Consider the following 16,470-nt stretch of genomic DNA (forward strand, 5'->3'; position numbering starts at 1 on the left):
TATGGGTGGTATTCTCCTTCACAGCATTGACAAGCCTATGGGTGGTATTCCCCTTCAGAGCATTGCCAACCCTATGGGTGGTATTCCCCTTCACAGCATTGACAAGCCTATGGGTGGTATTCCCCTTCAGAGCATTGACAACCCTATGGGTGGTATTCCCCTTCGCAGCATTGCCAACCCTATGGGTGGTATTCCCCTTCACAGCATTGCCAACCCTATGGGTGGTATTCCCCTTCACAGCATTGCCAACCCTATGGGTGGTATTCCCCTTCACAGCATTGACAACCCTATGGGTGGTATTCCCCTTCACAGCATTGCCAACCCTATGGGTGGTATTCCCCTTCACAGCATTGACAACCCTATGGGTGGTATTCCCCTTCACAGCATTGACAAGCCTATGGGTGGTATTCCCCTTCACAGCATTGACAAGCCTATGGGTGGTATTCCCCTTCACAGCATTGACAAGCCTATGGGTGGTATTCCCCTTCACAGCATTGACAAGCCTATGGGTGGTATTCCCCTTCACAGCATTGACAAGCCTATGGGTGGTATTCCCCTTCAGAGCATTGCCAACCCTATGGGTGGTATTCCCCCTCACAACATTGACAACCCGTCAGCTGGTGTTGTTGCTGAATAGCTGTGTACAAGCTGCTTTGCTCTTAAACACAGCTGTTAACTAAGGGAATATATATCCAATATTTACACATGTATCAGAGAAAGCAGGGATTGTAAATAGTACTGTAAATATGAGTCTGGGTGTGTGAGCGGGGGGGGGGGGGGGTGTGTAGCGGGGGGTGTGTGTGTGTGTGTGTGTGTGTGTGTGTGTGTGTGTGTGTGTGTGTGTGTGTGTGTGTGTGTGTGTGTGTGTGTGTGTGTGTGCGCGTGTGTAGCGCGTGTGTAGCACGTATGTGTGGGCCGTCTTCACCACCCGCTGGAGCGCCGTGGTGTAACTGGTCAGGACGCTCTCGATGGTGCAGCGGTAGTATTTGGAGAGGCCACCTTAGGAAGTAGACACTGCTGTGCCCTCTTGCCACGAGTGTTGTTGGTCCATGTCGTCCTCGGTGATGTGAATGCAGAGGAACTTAACACTGCTGACTCTCTCTACTGCAGTCCCGTTGATGTGGATCTGAGGGTGGTCCCTTAGACCGGAGCATGTTTCCTTGGATCGGGGCGTCTTTCCTTGGATCGGGGCGCCTTTCCTTGGATCGGGGCGCCTTTCCTTGGATCGGGGCGCCTTTCCTTGAATCGGGGATCGTTTCTTTGGATCGGAGCGCGTTTCTTTGGATCGGGCGTCTTTTCTTGGATCGGGCGCGTTTCCTTGGATCGGGCGTCTTTCCTTGGATAGGGGCGCGTTTCCTTGGATCGGGCGTCTTTCCTTGGATAGGGGCGTGTTTCCTTGGATCCGGGCGCGTTTCCTTGAATCGGGGCTTGTTTCTTTGGATCGGAGCGCGTTTCTTTGGATCGGGCGTCTTTCTTTGGATCGGAGCGCGTTTCTTTGGATCGGGCGTCTTTCCTTGGATCGGGGCGTGTTTCCTTGGATCGGGCGCGTTTCCTTGGATCGGGCGTCTTTCCTTGGATCGGGGGCGTGTTTCCTTGGATCGGGCGCGTTTCCTTGGATCGGGCGTCTTTCCTTGGATCGGGGGCGTGTTTCCTTGGATCGGGCGTCTTTCCTTGGATCGGGGCGTGTTTCCTTGGATCGGGCGCGTTTCCTTGGATCGGGCGCGTTTCCTTGGATCGGGCGCGTTTCCTTGGATCGGGGCGCGTTTCCTTGGATCGGGGCGCGTTTCCTTGGATCGGGGCGCGTTTCCTTGGATCGGGGCGCGTTTCCTTGGATCGGGGAGTGTTTCCTCCTCTGCCGATGAAAATCCCACTAACACTTGAATTAAAATGAATAGAATGATTAAAATGACAGATTTTTCCTGATGCAGATTGATATGTGAAAATAAAAACTAGTGGTCACGTGATCTGCTCCCGTAACTTGAAACGAACTACATCGTTGATGAAGAGTGCACGTTTTCTTCCATGAATTGGAAGGGGTCAGGGTAGAAATGTGCCAAATGATATCATTCACTAAAAGTATTGTACATGAAGACATTAGCCCTGTAGTTTCAGTTTGTGGCCATAAAATGTACCTTCGATTTACTGCGGAGGATAACCATTGGGCATGAACAGTTGTTTTATTGTGAGGTACTAGCCTACACCCCCAGGGGGATTTTAATGTCAACAACATTATTCAGGAAATACAGTCAATGTGAGTTCCCAGCACAATGGTAGCCTCACACGTTTGTGAAAGCTCCTGTGTTTGATTGGCTGAAGGCCTTAGTTCTGTTGCTACCTTGGCAGTTTTATATGTGAGGATATTGTGCCTTGAAAAAGAAACTCAAGCAACTCTCCAACTATTGCTCCACGATGCATTTAATGGATCTCCAACCACTAAACACATTGTGGGGCAAACAGGAATGCCAGTGTGCTGGAGTTTCTTTCTCTACTATTAAAGTGTTGCCTCTATGCTCCTAGAGCTGTGTAAAGTGTTTCCTCTATGCTCCTAGAGCTGTGTAAAGTGTTTCCTCCATGCTCCTAGAGCTGTGTAAAGTGTTTCCTCTGTGCTCCTAGAGCTGTGTAAAGTGTTTCCTCTATGCTCCTAGAGCTGTGTAAAGTGTATCCTCTATGCTCCTAGAGCTGTGTAAAGTGTTTCCTCTGTGCTCCTAGAGCTGTGTAAAGGGTTTCCTCTGTGCTCCTAGAGCTGTGTAAAGTGTTTCCTCTATGCTCCTAGAGCTGTGTAAAGTGTGCAAACAAGCCTCTTCAATTGATTTTGAGCTTAAAATCCCTACTCCACTCTCTCAGCAAACCTTACCTGGGTCCTATTCACTAGGAACCAAGCAGAAGCAAAAAGACAAATGGGGAGGGACTACCTGAACTTGTTCAATAAGAAACTCTTGTTTTTCGTTGGAAAACGTTTTCTGTTGCAAAGCATTTTGTTTCATTTTGCTATAGTGTGCACTAATGGATACACCCTGGTGTGTTGACAGTGTTTCGGCATCTCACCCTCAACTAACAGCACTTTAAAAAATAAATTGCCATTTAAATTCAGCGTGTTCGCAGCAGGGGGCGGTGTTTGACAGCTTGTCCGCAGCCTAGAGCACCTGTCTGTGATGCTGATAGAAGCGATTCCAGGGAAGCTTTGGTAATTGTCCTGAATATACAGCGACAGACGTGCTGACTTGCTAAGAAACCTGTTATTCAATTTGACTGACTCCCCTGAGCTTCCAGCCAGAAGCAGACACACACACACACACACACATTTTGTTTTATACATACTGTGTCTCATACTGATAATACTCCTTATCTTTCGCATAGGTATGTACTGTCAAACACACACACACACACACACACACACACACACACACACACACACACACACACACACACACACACACACACACACACAGACAGAGACACACACACGCTCTCTCTCACTAATATAGATAATGGTCTGAGCATATGGCAGGGTCTTCTGTTCAAGTGGGCGCTCTCGCTCCATCTCCTCTCTCTCTCTGCCCACCCCCCCCCCCCAATCCCTCCTGCCGGGATATATTTGACATTACCTATTTGACATTACACACATTCACTCATGAAGTCATGCTTATTCAGCTCACGGGTCTCCAGGTGCCCCTCTCAGCCTGGGTGGGTGGGTCGGTGGTTGCATGTGTTTGTACATGTGTGTATTGAGTCTGTTATCTGTCCCATTTTCTTTTTTTTGGAGGGGGGGGGGGGTTGTTTTGCAGTGAGCACAGAGACACCCTGTCAGTTTGAAGCCGTTTCCTCTAGCCCTGACTGACAGGGGGAATAATGTGTCTGGCCACCCTCTTCCCCGTCTTAAAAATAGAACTGAGTGCTGGAGACCCCGGGTGCATCCCAAATGGCACTGGTCAGAAATAGTTCACTAAATAAGGACTAGGGAGCCATTTGGAACACAGGCAGCCAGGAGGGACATCAGATACATCTTAGTTAGGATTATATCTTAGTAGGATGTTATTATTTCTGATCATGATGCATTGGTGGCAGGATGTGGTGAAATATGTATTGACAGGGTGATGAAAGTGTATCATTTTTTACATTTACATTTTAGTCATTTAGCAGACGCTCTTATCCAGAGCGACTTACAGTAGTGAATGCATACATTTCATAAATTTTTTTCCCCCCGTACTGGTCCCCCGTGGGAATCGAACCCACAACCCTGTATCATTACCAAGTGGATGGAGCTTCTAGCATATCTACATCACCTGGTTTTTCATTTTACCATCCGTCCGTTTCCAGCCCAATGATGTCTAGAACCACCCAGACTCCTCAGTCACTGGACCAAGACATTGTAGGGTGCCGTTTGGGACACAGACGTTGAGTAATGCATTGATCCTTGGGTTGAAGACTGGAGTTAAGAGACTCCTACGTCACAACAGAAGGAGTTTGTGTTACTCTTGTTCCATCAATCATAACATGACGTATGGATTGACTCAGTCGGGACCAGTCCATTGTCTTGGTTGCATTGCGAGTTGGCTTTTTACTCTGAAACAGAAAGAAAAAGGTGCACGTTTATTCGTCACAGTATGATTTCTGCCACCACAATTTTAGACGCATACGTACCCAATTCGGAATGTGTGTTTTATTGTCTGTTTGACACACACAGTCATGTTTACTATCAAACAGACTGTCTCCTCTATGTGGTTTAAATTCAGTAGGAGAGAGAGAGGTTGCATCTCAAATGACACCCTAGTTCCTATATAGTGCACTACTTTTGACCAGAGCCCTACTGTAAGTAGCACTATAAAGGGAATAGGTTGTCATTTGGGACTTAATAGAGTCGTTTCCCTAGATGCATTACCGCAGGGCTAAGATGTTAATTCTCTGGTTGTGTTGTTTTGACCCTTAGCCATTACTTCACATTGCCATCTAGTCCCTCAAGCTTCCTCAGTCTGCTTCTGTGACAGGTTTATGCCCTGTTGTTAAGTCTCTTTGTCCAGGGTTACGATGCCTAATTAAACTCCCATACTCCCCTTTAATTGCCAAGCTTTTAGGAGTGTCAGTTTTAAAGGGCCAGTCATAAATGATGTGGATTGGATAGTGGGGTAGTTTAGATGATGGAATCCCCATGAGGAAATGGGCTTAGCATCTTTCATGAAACAACAACACAGAGCAGTTCATACTGTTCACCAGGTCTCTCTCTCTCTCTCTCTCTCTCTCTCCTCTCTCCTCTCTCTCTCTCTCTCTCTCTCTCTCTCTCTCTCTCTCTCTCTCTCTCTCTCTCTCTCTCTCTCTCTCTCAAACCAGATTTGTTTTTTCTGTATCACTCTAAAGAGGCTTAGAGGTTGTGTGTTTGGGGCATGAATGAAGGTTTTGTGTGTTTTGCGGACCGGTAATCAAAACTGTATGAACTTCATAAAGATATATGGTAATGGTCATGTGATTAGATCATTTTCTTTGAGATGTGATCATGTTTTTCCAGGACAAAAGCAGATTTGTATAGATTTCACTTCCTCGTAAAGGTCAACGAGTCCATCTGCAAAGTTGGACGTCAGCAACATATTTTCCAGGTCAATTACCTCACTGATAAAACATCCAAAACAAAGTAAAAGTTCCCAGAAAAGGACCATTCATGATGACCATTAATTTATTCATGCCCAAGGCAGTTACCTCACCAGATGCATTGAAGTGTCCAGCTTGACTCAAGGACTGTGGGTGCATTCCATGCGTGTTACACTGAGCCTTTTAACCATGCTGATTGGTTCATCTCAGTGTTTAACCAATCAGGAGGTTGTTTGGGTGCAGTACTGAGAAGACCTTGCTCTGTCAGTGTAGTGGACTGTGAGATCCGTTAGCATGCTTTAACGAGTCTCTAATGGAATAATGAGCCTATGGCCTCTCCCCCCTCTGGGATTTATGACTGCGCTCCAGCTGTGGCATCAGAAGTAAACATCCACATTAGACAATTTGCCCACAGATGCTGAAGTGTGTATTCTCTTGTGTGTGTCCCTGAGAATACATGTAGTCCTTTCAGCACAACACTAGGTGTGTGTGTGTGTGTGTGTGTGTGTGTGTGTGTGTGTGTGTGTGTGTGTGTGTGTGTGTGTGTGTGTGTGTGTGTGTGTGTGTGTGTGTGTGTGTGTGTGTGTGTGTGTGTGTGTGTGTGTGTGTGTGTGTGTGTGTGTGCGTGCTTGCGCTTACATCTGCGTATCCGTGTGTGGCCTCTTATGCATGTCCCAGAGAGAACATAATGGTCCTTTCAGCACAACACAAACACATTACCTAGCTAGACTTTTCTTTTTGTTGCTCTGTGTGTGTTCACGCTTTCTCCTCACCCTGCTGTGTTTTCGTCTGCAGGTTGCCAGGGCCGACCAGGGTGTCCGCTGCAGGCAGCGGGGTCCCCAAGGGCCAAGGATCCTCCAACCTCAACAGGAGGAGTCAGAGCTTTAACAGCATCGATAAGAGCAAGCCTCTCCAGTATGCTAGTGGCAATGACAGAGGTAGGTGAACCTAGAATCAGGTAGAAGCAGGCGTGAGCCGTATGAGCCGAGCCGAACCAAACTGTTCTAATCTAGCCTGGTTACACGGTTGCTGGAACCTTGATGAAAAAGACACAATGTAAAACCAGCGCAGTTTGATTAGGATCAGCACAATAGTGTGAAAATGGTGATATGGCCGTGTCTAAACTCACCTTCCATAAGGTTTAAACAGGATCAGGAAAACCTGTAGTGTCTTAGAATTACCCCTGCGTTTCTACAGCTGTTTTCCTCAGGGTCGGTCAGTACCATTCAGCATTTATATTTTTGAGCGCATGGTCCACAACATGCACTAGGTGGCGCCACTGATAAACACAGTGGGCTGGACAGAGCAACGCATGCCAGCACACTCCACATTAACCAGTCTGCTGAATCATATCAGCAGTGTAGTTTACCAGAGTTGTAGGGTATTCCTTTAGGGAGAAGGAAAGATGGTGCATTTCACAGCATGGTGAGTGGTAGTGGTTAGACTGCGGGGCTGTGGGGCTGAATCACATCATGACACATTTTGTCACACACTCGCTTTCCTTATTTTATTATTGTCATATTACTTTTATCCGAAAGTAAGTGGATGAAATGATTTGTCTGTGTCCCGAATGGTAGCCTGTTCCCTATATAGTGCATTACTTTTGACCAGGGCCCTATGGGCTTGGGGAAAAAGAGGCTTCAACAAGGCTCTTTTCTTAACAAGCTCCTACCTGGTGGTTCTTTAAGCTTACATTATGCTCGTAGATATTGAATATTTGTCTATCAGTATTTTACAATGATCGTACAGTGGTGGTACCATTCCCTTTACAGTCACGTCTTCCTTCATCCCTCTGTCACTATCACAGAGTTATGGTCGTCAATGGAGTAATGGTCGTCAGGGGACTTACAGTCGTCGGTAGAGTTATGGTCGTCGGTAGAGTTATGGTCGACGGTAGAGTTATGGTCGACGGTAGAGTTATGGTCATCGGTAGAGTTACGGTCGTCGGTAGAGTAACGGTCGTCGGTAGAGTAACGGTCGTCGGTAGAGTAACGGTCGTCGGTAGAGTTACGGTCGTTACGGTCGTCGGTGGAGTTACGGTCGTTACGGTCGTCGGTGGAGTTACGGTCGTCGGTGGAGTTACGGTCGTCGGTAGAGTTACGGTCGTCGGTAGAGTTACGGTCGTCGGTAGAGTTACGGTCGTCGGTAGAGTTACGGTCGTCGGGAGAGTTACGGTCGTCGGTAGAGTTACGGTCGTCGGTAGAGTTACGGTCGTCGGTAGAGTTATGGTCGTTATGTTGTCGGTAGAGTTACGGTCGTTATGGTCATCGGTAGAGTAATGGTCGTCGGTAGAGTTACGGTCGTTATGGTCATCGGTAGAGTTAGGGTCGTCTGTAGAGTTAGGGTCGTCGGTAGAGTTAGGGTCGTCGGTAGAGTTAGGGTCGTCGGTAGAGTTAGGGTCGTCGGTAGAGTTACGGTCGTCGGTAGAGTTATGGTCGTCGGTAGAGTTATGGTCGTTATGTTGTCGGTAGAGTTACGGTCGTTATGGTCATCGGTAGAGTAATGGTCGTCGGTAGAGTTAGGGTCGTCTGTAGAGTTACGGTCGTCTGTAGAGTTACGGTCGTCTGTAGAGTTACGGTCGTCTGTAGAGTTACGGTCGTCGGTAGAGTTACGGTTGTTTGTAGAGTTACGGTCATTATGTTGTTGGTAGAGTTACGGTCGTTATGGTCATCGGTAGAGTAATGGTCGTCGGTAGAGTTAGGGTCGTCTGTAGAGTTACGGTCGTCTGTAGAGTTACGGTCGTCTGTAGAGTTACGGTCGTCTGTAGAGTTACGGTCGTCGGTAGAGTTACGGTCGTCGGTAGAGTTACGGTCGTCGGTAGAGTTACGGTCGTCGGTGGAGTTACGGTCGTCGGTGGAGTTACGGTCGTCGGTGGAGTTACGGTCGTCGGTAGAGTTACGGTCGTCGGTAGAGTTACGGTCGTCGGTAGAGTTACGGTCGTCGGTAGAGTTACGGTCGTCGGTAGAGTTACGGTCATCGGTAGAGTTACGGTCGTTACGGTCGTCGGTGGAGTTACGGTCATCGGTAGAGTTACGGTCGTCGGTGGAGTTACGGTCGTCGGTGGAGTTACGGTCGTCGGTGGAGTTACGGTCGTCGGTAGAGTTACGGTCGTTGGTAGAGTTACGGTCGTCGGTAGAGTTACGGTCGTCGGTAGAGTTACGGTCGTCGGTAGAGTTACGGTCGTCGGTAGAGTTACTGTTGTCGGTAGAGTTATGGTCGTTATGTTGTCGGTAGAGTTACGGTCGTTATGGTCATCGGTAGAGTAATGGTCGTCGGTAGAGTTACGGTCGTTATGGTCATCGGTAGAGTTAGGGTCGTCTGTAGAGTTAGGGTCGTCTGTAGAGTTAGGGTCGTCTGTAGAGTTAGGGTCATCTGTAGAGTTAGGGTCGTCTGTAGAGTTACGGTCGTCGGTAGAGTTACGGTTGTCGGTAGAGTTACGGTCGTTATGTTGTCGGTAGAGTTACGGTCGTTATGGTCATCGGTACAGTAATGGTCGTCGGTAGAGTTAGGGTCGTCTGTAGAGTTACGGTCGTCTGTAGAGTTACGGTCGTCTGTAGAGTTACGGTCGTCGGTAGAGTTAGGGTCGTCGGTAGAGTTAGGGTCGTCGGTAGAGTTAGGGTCGTCGGTAGAGTTAGGGTCGTCGGTAGAGTTAGGGTCGTCGGTAGAGTTACGGTCGTCGGTAGAGTAACGGTCGTCGGTAGAGTTACGGTCGTCGGTAGAGTTACGGTCGTCGGTAGAGTTAGGGTCGTCGGTAGAGTTAGGGTCGTCGGTAGAGTTAGGGTCGTCGGTAGAGTTAGGGTCGTCGGTAGAGTTAGGGTCGTCGGTAGAGTTACGGTCGTCGGTAGAGTAACGGTCGTCGGTAGAGTTACGGTCGTCGGTAGAGTTACGGTCGTCGGTAGAGTTACGGTCGTCGGTAGAGTAATGGTCGTCGGTAGAGTTACGGTCGTTATGGTCATCGGTAGAGTAATGGTCGTCGGTAGAGTTAGGGTCGTCTGTAGAGTTACGGTCGTCTGTAGAGTTACGGTCGTCTGTAGAGTTACGGTCGTCTGTAGAGTTACGGTCGTCGGTAGAGTTACGGTTGTCGGTAGAGTTACGGTCGTTATGTTGTCGGTAGAGTTACGGTCGTTATGGTCATCGGTAGAGTTACGGTCGTCGGTAGAGTTACGGTCGTCCATAGAGTTACGGTTGTCGGTAGAGTTACGGTCGTTATGGTCGTCGGTAGAGTTATGGTTGTTGGTAGAGTTATGGTTGTTAAGGTCGTCGGTAGAGTTAGGGTCGTCTGTAGAGTTAGGGTCGTCTGTAGAGTTAGGGTCGTCTGTAGAGTTAGGGTCGTCTGTAGAGTTAGGGTCGTCGGTAGAGTAATGGTCGTTACGGTCGTCAGTATAGTTATGGTCGCTACGGTCATCGGTAGAGTTACGGTCGTTAAGGTTGTCGGTGGAGTTACGGTTGCCGGTGGAGTTACGGTCGTCGGTGGAGTTACGGTCGTCGGTGGAGTTACGGTCGTCGGTGGAGTTACGGTCGTCGGTAGAGTTACGGTCGTCGGTAGAGTTACGGTCGTCGGTAGAGTTACGGTCGTCGGTGGAGTTACGGTCGTTACGGTCGTCGGTGGAGTTACGGTCGTCGGTAGAGTTACGGCCGTTACGGTCGTTGGTAGAGTTATGGTCGTTACGGTCGTTGGTAGAGTTATGGTCGTTGGTAGAGTTACGGTCGTTATGGTCGTCGGTAGAGTTATGGTCGTCAGAGTTACGGTCGTCGGTAGAGTTAGGGTCGTCGGTAGAGTTACGGTCGTCGGTAGAGTAACGGTCGTCGGTAGAGTTACGGTCGTTACGGTCGTCGGTGGAGTTACGGTCATTATGGTCATCGGTAGAGTAATGGTCGTCGGTAGAGTTACGGTCGTCTGTAGAGTTACGGTCGTCTGTAGAGTTACGGTCGTCTGTAGAGTTACGGTCGTCGGTAGAGTTACGGTCGTCGGTAGAGTTACGGTCGTTATGTTGTCGGTAGAGTTACGGTCGTTATGGTCATCGGTAGAGTAATGGTCGTCGGTAGAGTTAGGGTCGTCTGTAGAGTTACGGTCGTCCATAGAGTTACGGTTGTCGGTAGAGTTACGGTCGTTATGGTCGTCGGTAGAGTTATGGTTGTTGGTAGAGTTATGGTTGTTAAGGTCGTCGGTAGAGTTAGGGTCGTCTGTAGAGTTAGGGTCGTCTGTAGAGTTAGGGTCGTCTGTAGAGTTAGGGTCGTCTGTAGAGTTAGGGTCGTCGGTAGAGTAATGGTCGTTACGGTCGTCAGTATAGTTATGGTCGCTACGGTCATCGGTAGAGTTACGGTCGTTAAGGTTGTCGGTAGAGTTACGGTCGTCGGTAGAGTTACGGTCGTCGGTGGAGTTACTGTCGTCGGTGGAGTTACGGTCGTCGGTGGAGTTACGGTCGTTACGGTCGTCGGTGGAGTTACGGTCGTTACGGTCGTCAGTAGAGTTACGGTCGTCGGTAGAGTTACGGCCGTTATGGTCGTTGGTAGAGTCATGGTCGTCAGAGTTACGGTCGTCGGTGGAGTTACGGTCGTCGGTAGAGTTACGGTCGTCGGTAGAGTTACGGTCGTCGGTAGAGTTACGGCCGTTACGGTCGTTGGTAGAGTTATGGTCGTTACGGTCGTCGGTGGAGTTACGGTCGTCGGTGGAGTTACGGTCGTCGGTGGAGTTACGGTCGTCGGTGGAGTTACGGTCGTCAGAGTTACGATCGTCAGAGGAGTTACGGTCGTCGGTGGAGTTACGGTCGTCGGTGGAGTTACGGTCGTCGGTGGAGTTACGGTCGTCGGTGGAGTTACGGTCATAGTTAGAGTAATGGGGGTCGGTGGAGTAATGGTCGTCAGTAGAGTTACGGTCGTCGGTAGAGTTACGGTCGTCGGTAGAGTTACGGTCGTCGGTAGAGTTACGGTCGTCGGTAGAGTTACGGCCGTTACGGTCGTTGGTAGAGTTATGGTCGTTACGGTCGTTGGTAGAGTTATGGTCGTCAGAGTTATGGTCGTCAGAGTTACGGTCGTCGGTGGAGTTACAGTCGTCGGTAGAGTTACGGTCGTCGGTAGAGTTACGGTCGTCGGTAGAGTTACGGCCGTTACGGTCGTTGGTAGAGTTATGGTCGTTGGTAGAGTTATGGTCGTTATGGTCGTCGGTAGAGTTATGGTTGTTGGTAGAGTTATGGTTGTTAAGGTCGTCGGTAGAGTTATGGTCGTTCTGGTCGTCGGTAGAGTTATGGTCGTCGGTAGAGTTACGGCCGTTACGGTCGTTGGTAGAGTTATGGTCGTCAGAGTTACGGTCGTCGGTGGAGTTACGGTCGTCGGTAGAGTTACGGTCGTCAGTAGAGTTACGGCCGTTACGGTCGTTGGTAGAGTTATGGTCGTTACGGTCGTTGGTAGAGTTATGGTCGTTACGGTCGTTGGTAGAGTTATGGTCGTTGGTAGAGTTATGGTCGTTATGGTCGTCGGTAGAGTTATGGTCGTTACGGTCGTCGGTGGAGTTACGGTCATAGTTAGAGTAATGGGGGTCGGTGGAGTAATGGTCGTCGGTAGAGTTACGGTCGTCGGTAGAGTTACGGTCGTCGGTAGAGTTACGGTCGTCGGTAGAGTTACGGCCGTTACGGTCGTTGGTAGAGTTACGGCCGTTACGGTCGTTGGTAGAGTTATGGTCGTTACGGTCGTTGGTAGAGTTATGGTCGTTGGTAGAGTTACGGCCGTTACGGTCGTTGGTAGAGTTATGGTCGTCAGAGTTATGGTCGTCGGTGGAGTTACAGTCGTCGGTAGAGTTACGGTCGTCGGTAGAGTTACGGTCGTTACGGTCGTTGGTAGAGTTATGGTCGTTACGGTCGTTGGTAGAGTTATGGTCGTTATGGTCGTCGGTAGAGTTATGGTTGTTGGTAGAGTTATGGTTGTTAAGGTCGTCGGTAGAGTTATGGTCGTTACGGTTGTCGGTGGAGTTACGGTCGTCGGTGGAGTTACGGTCGTCGGTGGAGTTACGGTCGTCGGTGGAGTTACGGTCGTCGGTGGAGTTACGGTCGTCAGAGTTACGGTCGTCAGAGTTACGGTCGTCGGTGGAGTTACGGTCGTCGGTGGAGTTACGGTCGTCGGTGGAGTTACGGTCGTTCGTCGGTGGAGTTACGGTCGTTCGTCGGTGGAGTTACGGTCGTCGGTGGAGTTACGGTCATAGTTAGAGTAATGGGGGTCGGTGGAGTAATGGTCGTCGGTAGAGTTACGGTCGTCAGTAGAGTTACGGTCGTCGGTGGAGTTACGGTCGTCGGTGGAGTTACGGTCGTCGGTGGAGTTACGGTCGTCGGTGGAGTTACGGTCATCTGTAGAGTTATGGTCATTATGGTCGTCTGTAGAGTTATGGTCGTTATGGTCGTCTGTAGAGTTATGGTCGTTATGGTCGTCTGTAGAGTTATGGTCGTTATGGTCGTCTGTAGAGTTATGGTCGTTATGGTCGTCTGTAGAGTTATGGTCGTCTGTAGAGTTATGGTCGTTATGGTCGTCAGTAGAGTTATGGTCGTCAGTAGAGTTATGGTCGTTATGGTCGTCTGTAGAGTTATGGTCGTTATGGTCGTCAGTAGAGTTATGGTCGTCAGTAGAGTTATGGTCGTCTGTAGATAAAACACCAAGAGAGGATACTGTATATCAGTCCATAAAACAGAGGGAGAGAAGGAATGGGGGATGGAGTAAATGTGGCATTAGAAGAGTTTCAGTTCAGGGCCAGTTAAAGGGAAAGCAGGAGGGCTGTCCTCTTTTTCCTCATGCTTCTCCATCCCTACCTTCTTTCTCTCTTTTTCTTTCACACACACTCTCTCTCTCTCTCTCTCTCTCTCTCTCTCTCTCTCTCGCTCTCTCTCTCGCTCTCTGTCCCACTCTCTCCCTCTCTCTTTTAACGCCTCTCCCCTCTCTCTCCCGCGTTATCCCTCTCTCCCTCTTCCGATACACGTTAACAGAGAACAACAGTCTACCAACCATGAACAGACCCCGGTCACCGACCCTGTTTATTTTGGCCAGAGCCAGCCCACTAGATTTACACCAGTGCCTTCACTGTCCCCTGTGTCACATTTGCCCAGACCTGTTGTCACAGTGGTTGTCTCCCAAATGGCACCCTATTCCTTTTATAGTTCACTACTTTTCAGCACAGCCCATAGGACTCTAGTCAAAAGTAGTGCACTATATATAGAATAGGATGCCATTTGGGACACATGAATCCCCCATCCAGAAAGGGAGTGAAGGTTTTTCTGTTTCCTCAGTACCCCCTTGCCACCGTTTAAACCATTACTCACACCCTACTTTACCACCTAAAACAGAGCTAATGTCTCCCCTGGTGGGAACAGCCAACTCCATGGTCCTTCTTTCTTGGTGTTTGTGTCGTTTGTCTGTCTCCTCTCTCTCTCACTACTCACTGGCAGTATGTTGTCTGTCTCCCCTCTCTCTCACTACTCACTGGCAGTATGTTGTCTGTCTCCCCTCTCTCTCACTACTCACTGGCAGTATGTTGTCTGTCTCCCCTCTCTCTCACTACTCACTGGCAGTATGTTGTCTGTCTCCCCTCTCTCTCACTGGCAGTATGTTGTCTGTCTCCCCTCTCTCTCACTACTCACTGGCAGTATGTTGTCTGTCTCCCCTCTCTCTCACTACCCACTGGCAGTATGTTGTCTGTCTCCCTTCTCTCTCTCACTACCCACTGGCAGTATGTCGTCTGTCTCCCCTCTCTCTCACTACTCACTGGCAGAATGTTGTCTGTCTCCCCTCTCTCTCACTACCCACTGGCAGTATGTTGTCTGTCTCCCCTCTCTCTCACTGGCAGTATGTTGTCTGTCTCCCCTCTCTCTCACTGGCAGTATGTTGTCTGTCTCCCCTCTCTCTCATTGGCAGTATGTTGTCTGTCTCCCCTCTCTCACTGGCAGTATGTTGTCTGTCTCCCCTCTCTCTCACTGGCAGTATGTTGTCTGTCTCCCCTCTCTCTCACTGGCAGTATGTTGTCTGTCTCCCCTCCCTCTCACTACTCACTGGCAGTATGTTGTGTGTCTCCCCTCTCTCTCACTACTCACTGGCAGTATGTTGTCTGTCTCCCCTCCCTCTCACTGGCAGTATGTTGTCTGTCTCCCCTCTCTCTCACTACTCACTGGCAGTATGTTGTCTGTCTCCCCTCCCTCTCACTGGCAGTATGTTGTCTGTCTCCCCTCTCTCTCACTACTCACTGGCAGTATGTTGTCTGTCTCCCCTCTCTCTCACTGGCAGTATGTTGTCTGTCTCCCCTCCCTCTCACTGGCAGTATGTTGTCTGTCTCCCCTCTCTCTCACTACTCACTGGCAGTATGTTGTCTGTCTCCCCTCTCTCTCACTGGCAGTATGTTGTCTGTCTCCCCTCTCTCTCACTGGCAGTATGTTGTCTGTCTCCACTCTCTCTCACTGGCAGTATGTTGTCTGTCTCCCCTCTCTCTCACTGGCAGTATGTTGTCTGTCTCCCCTCCCTCTCACTACTCACTGGCAGTATGTTGTCTGTCTCCCCTCTCTCTCACTGGCAGTATGTTGTCTGTCTCCCCTCTCTCTCACTGGCAGTATGTTGTCTGTCTCCCCTCCCTCTCACTACTCACTGGCAGTATGTTGTCTGTCTCCCCTCTCTCTCACTACTCACTGGCAGTATGTTGTCTGTCTCCCCTCCCTCTCACTGGCAGTATGTTGTCTGTCTCCCCTCTCTCTCACTGGCAGTATGTTGTCTGTCTCCCCTCTCTCTCACTGGCAGTATGTTGTCCGTCTCCCCTCTCTCTCACTACTCACTGGCAGTATGTTGTCTGTTTCCCCTCTCTCTCACTGGCAGTATGTTTTCTGTCTCCCCTCTCTCTCTCACTACCCACTGGCAGTATGTTGTCTGTCTCCTCTCTCTCTCACTGGCAGTATGTTGTCTGTCTCCCCTCTCTCTCACTAGCAGTATGTTGTCTGTCTCCCCTCTCTCTCACTGGCAGTATGTTGTCTGTCTCCCCTCTCTCTCACTGGCAGTATGTTGTCTGTCTCCCCTCCCTCTCACTACTCACTGGCAGTATGTTGTCTGTCTCCCCTCTCTCTCACTACTCACTGGCAGTATGTTGTCTGTCTCCCCTCCCTCTCACTGGCAGTATGTTGTCTGTCTCCCCTCTCTCTCACTGGCAGTATGTTGTCTGTCTCCCCTCTCTCTCACTGGCAGTATGTTGTCTGTCTCCCCTCCCTCTCACTACTCACTGGCAGTATGTTGTCTGTCTCCCCTCTCTCTCACTACTCACTGGCAGTATGTTGTCTGTCTCCCCTCTCTCTCACTGGCAGTATGTTTTCTGTCTCCCCTCTCTCTCTCACTACCCACTGGCAGTATGTTGTCTGTCTCCTCTCTCTCTCACTGGCAGTATGTTGTCTGTCTCCCCTCTCTCTCACTAGCAGTATGTTGTCTGTCTCCCCTCTCTCTCACTACCCACTGGCAGTATGTTGTCTGTCTCCCCTCTCTCTCACTACTCACTGGCAGTATGTTGTCTGTCTCCTCTCTCTCTCACTACTCACTGGCAGTATGTTGTCTGTCTCCCCTCTCTCTCACTACCCACTGGCAGTATGTTGTCTGTCTCCCCTCTCTCTCACTGGCAGTATGTTGTCTGTCTCCCCTCTCTCTCACTACTCACTGGCAGTATGTTGTCTGTCTCCCCTCTCTCTCACTGGCAGTATGTTGTCTGTCTCCCCTCTCTCTCACTGGCAGTATGTTGTCTGTCTCCCCTCCCTCTCACTGGCAGTATGTTGTCTGTCTCCCCTCTCTCTCACTGGCAGTATGTTGTCTGTCTCCTCTCTCTCTCACTACTCACTGGCATTATGTTGTCTGTCTCCCCTCTCTCTCACTACTCACTGGCAGTATGTT

The 16,470-nt window shown here is 49.6% G+C and overlaps 1 protein-coding gene across 17 annotated transcripts in view; it reads left to right on the top strand.

Annotated features, from left to right (window-relative positions):
- LOC106609740 (neuron navigator 3) overlaps positions 1-16,470 on the top strand; it is a 238,463-nt gene that overhangs the window by 103,208 nt on the left and 118,785 nt on the right. For all 17 annotated transcript variants that reach the window (XM_082977814.1, XM_082977810.1, XM_082977811.1 and 14 more), the window contains one exon: positions 6,376-6,518. In XM_082977814.1, the coding sequence (XP_082833940.1) occupies positions 6,376-6,518 (143 nt within the window). The remainder of the gene's footprint in view (positions 1-6,375; positions 6,519-16,470) is intronic.

The sequence above is a fragment of the Salmo salar genome, chromosome 07 (genome assembly GCF_965601325.2).
Source record: "Salmo salar chromosome 07, fSalSal1, whole genome shotgun sequence".
In the NCBI taxonomy this organism is placed as follows: Eukaryota; Metazoa; Chordata; class Actinopteri; order Salmoniformes; family Salmonidae; genus Salmo; species Salmo salar.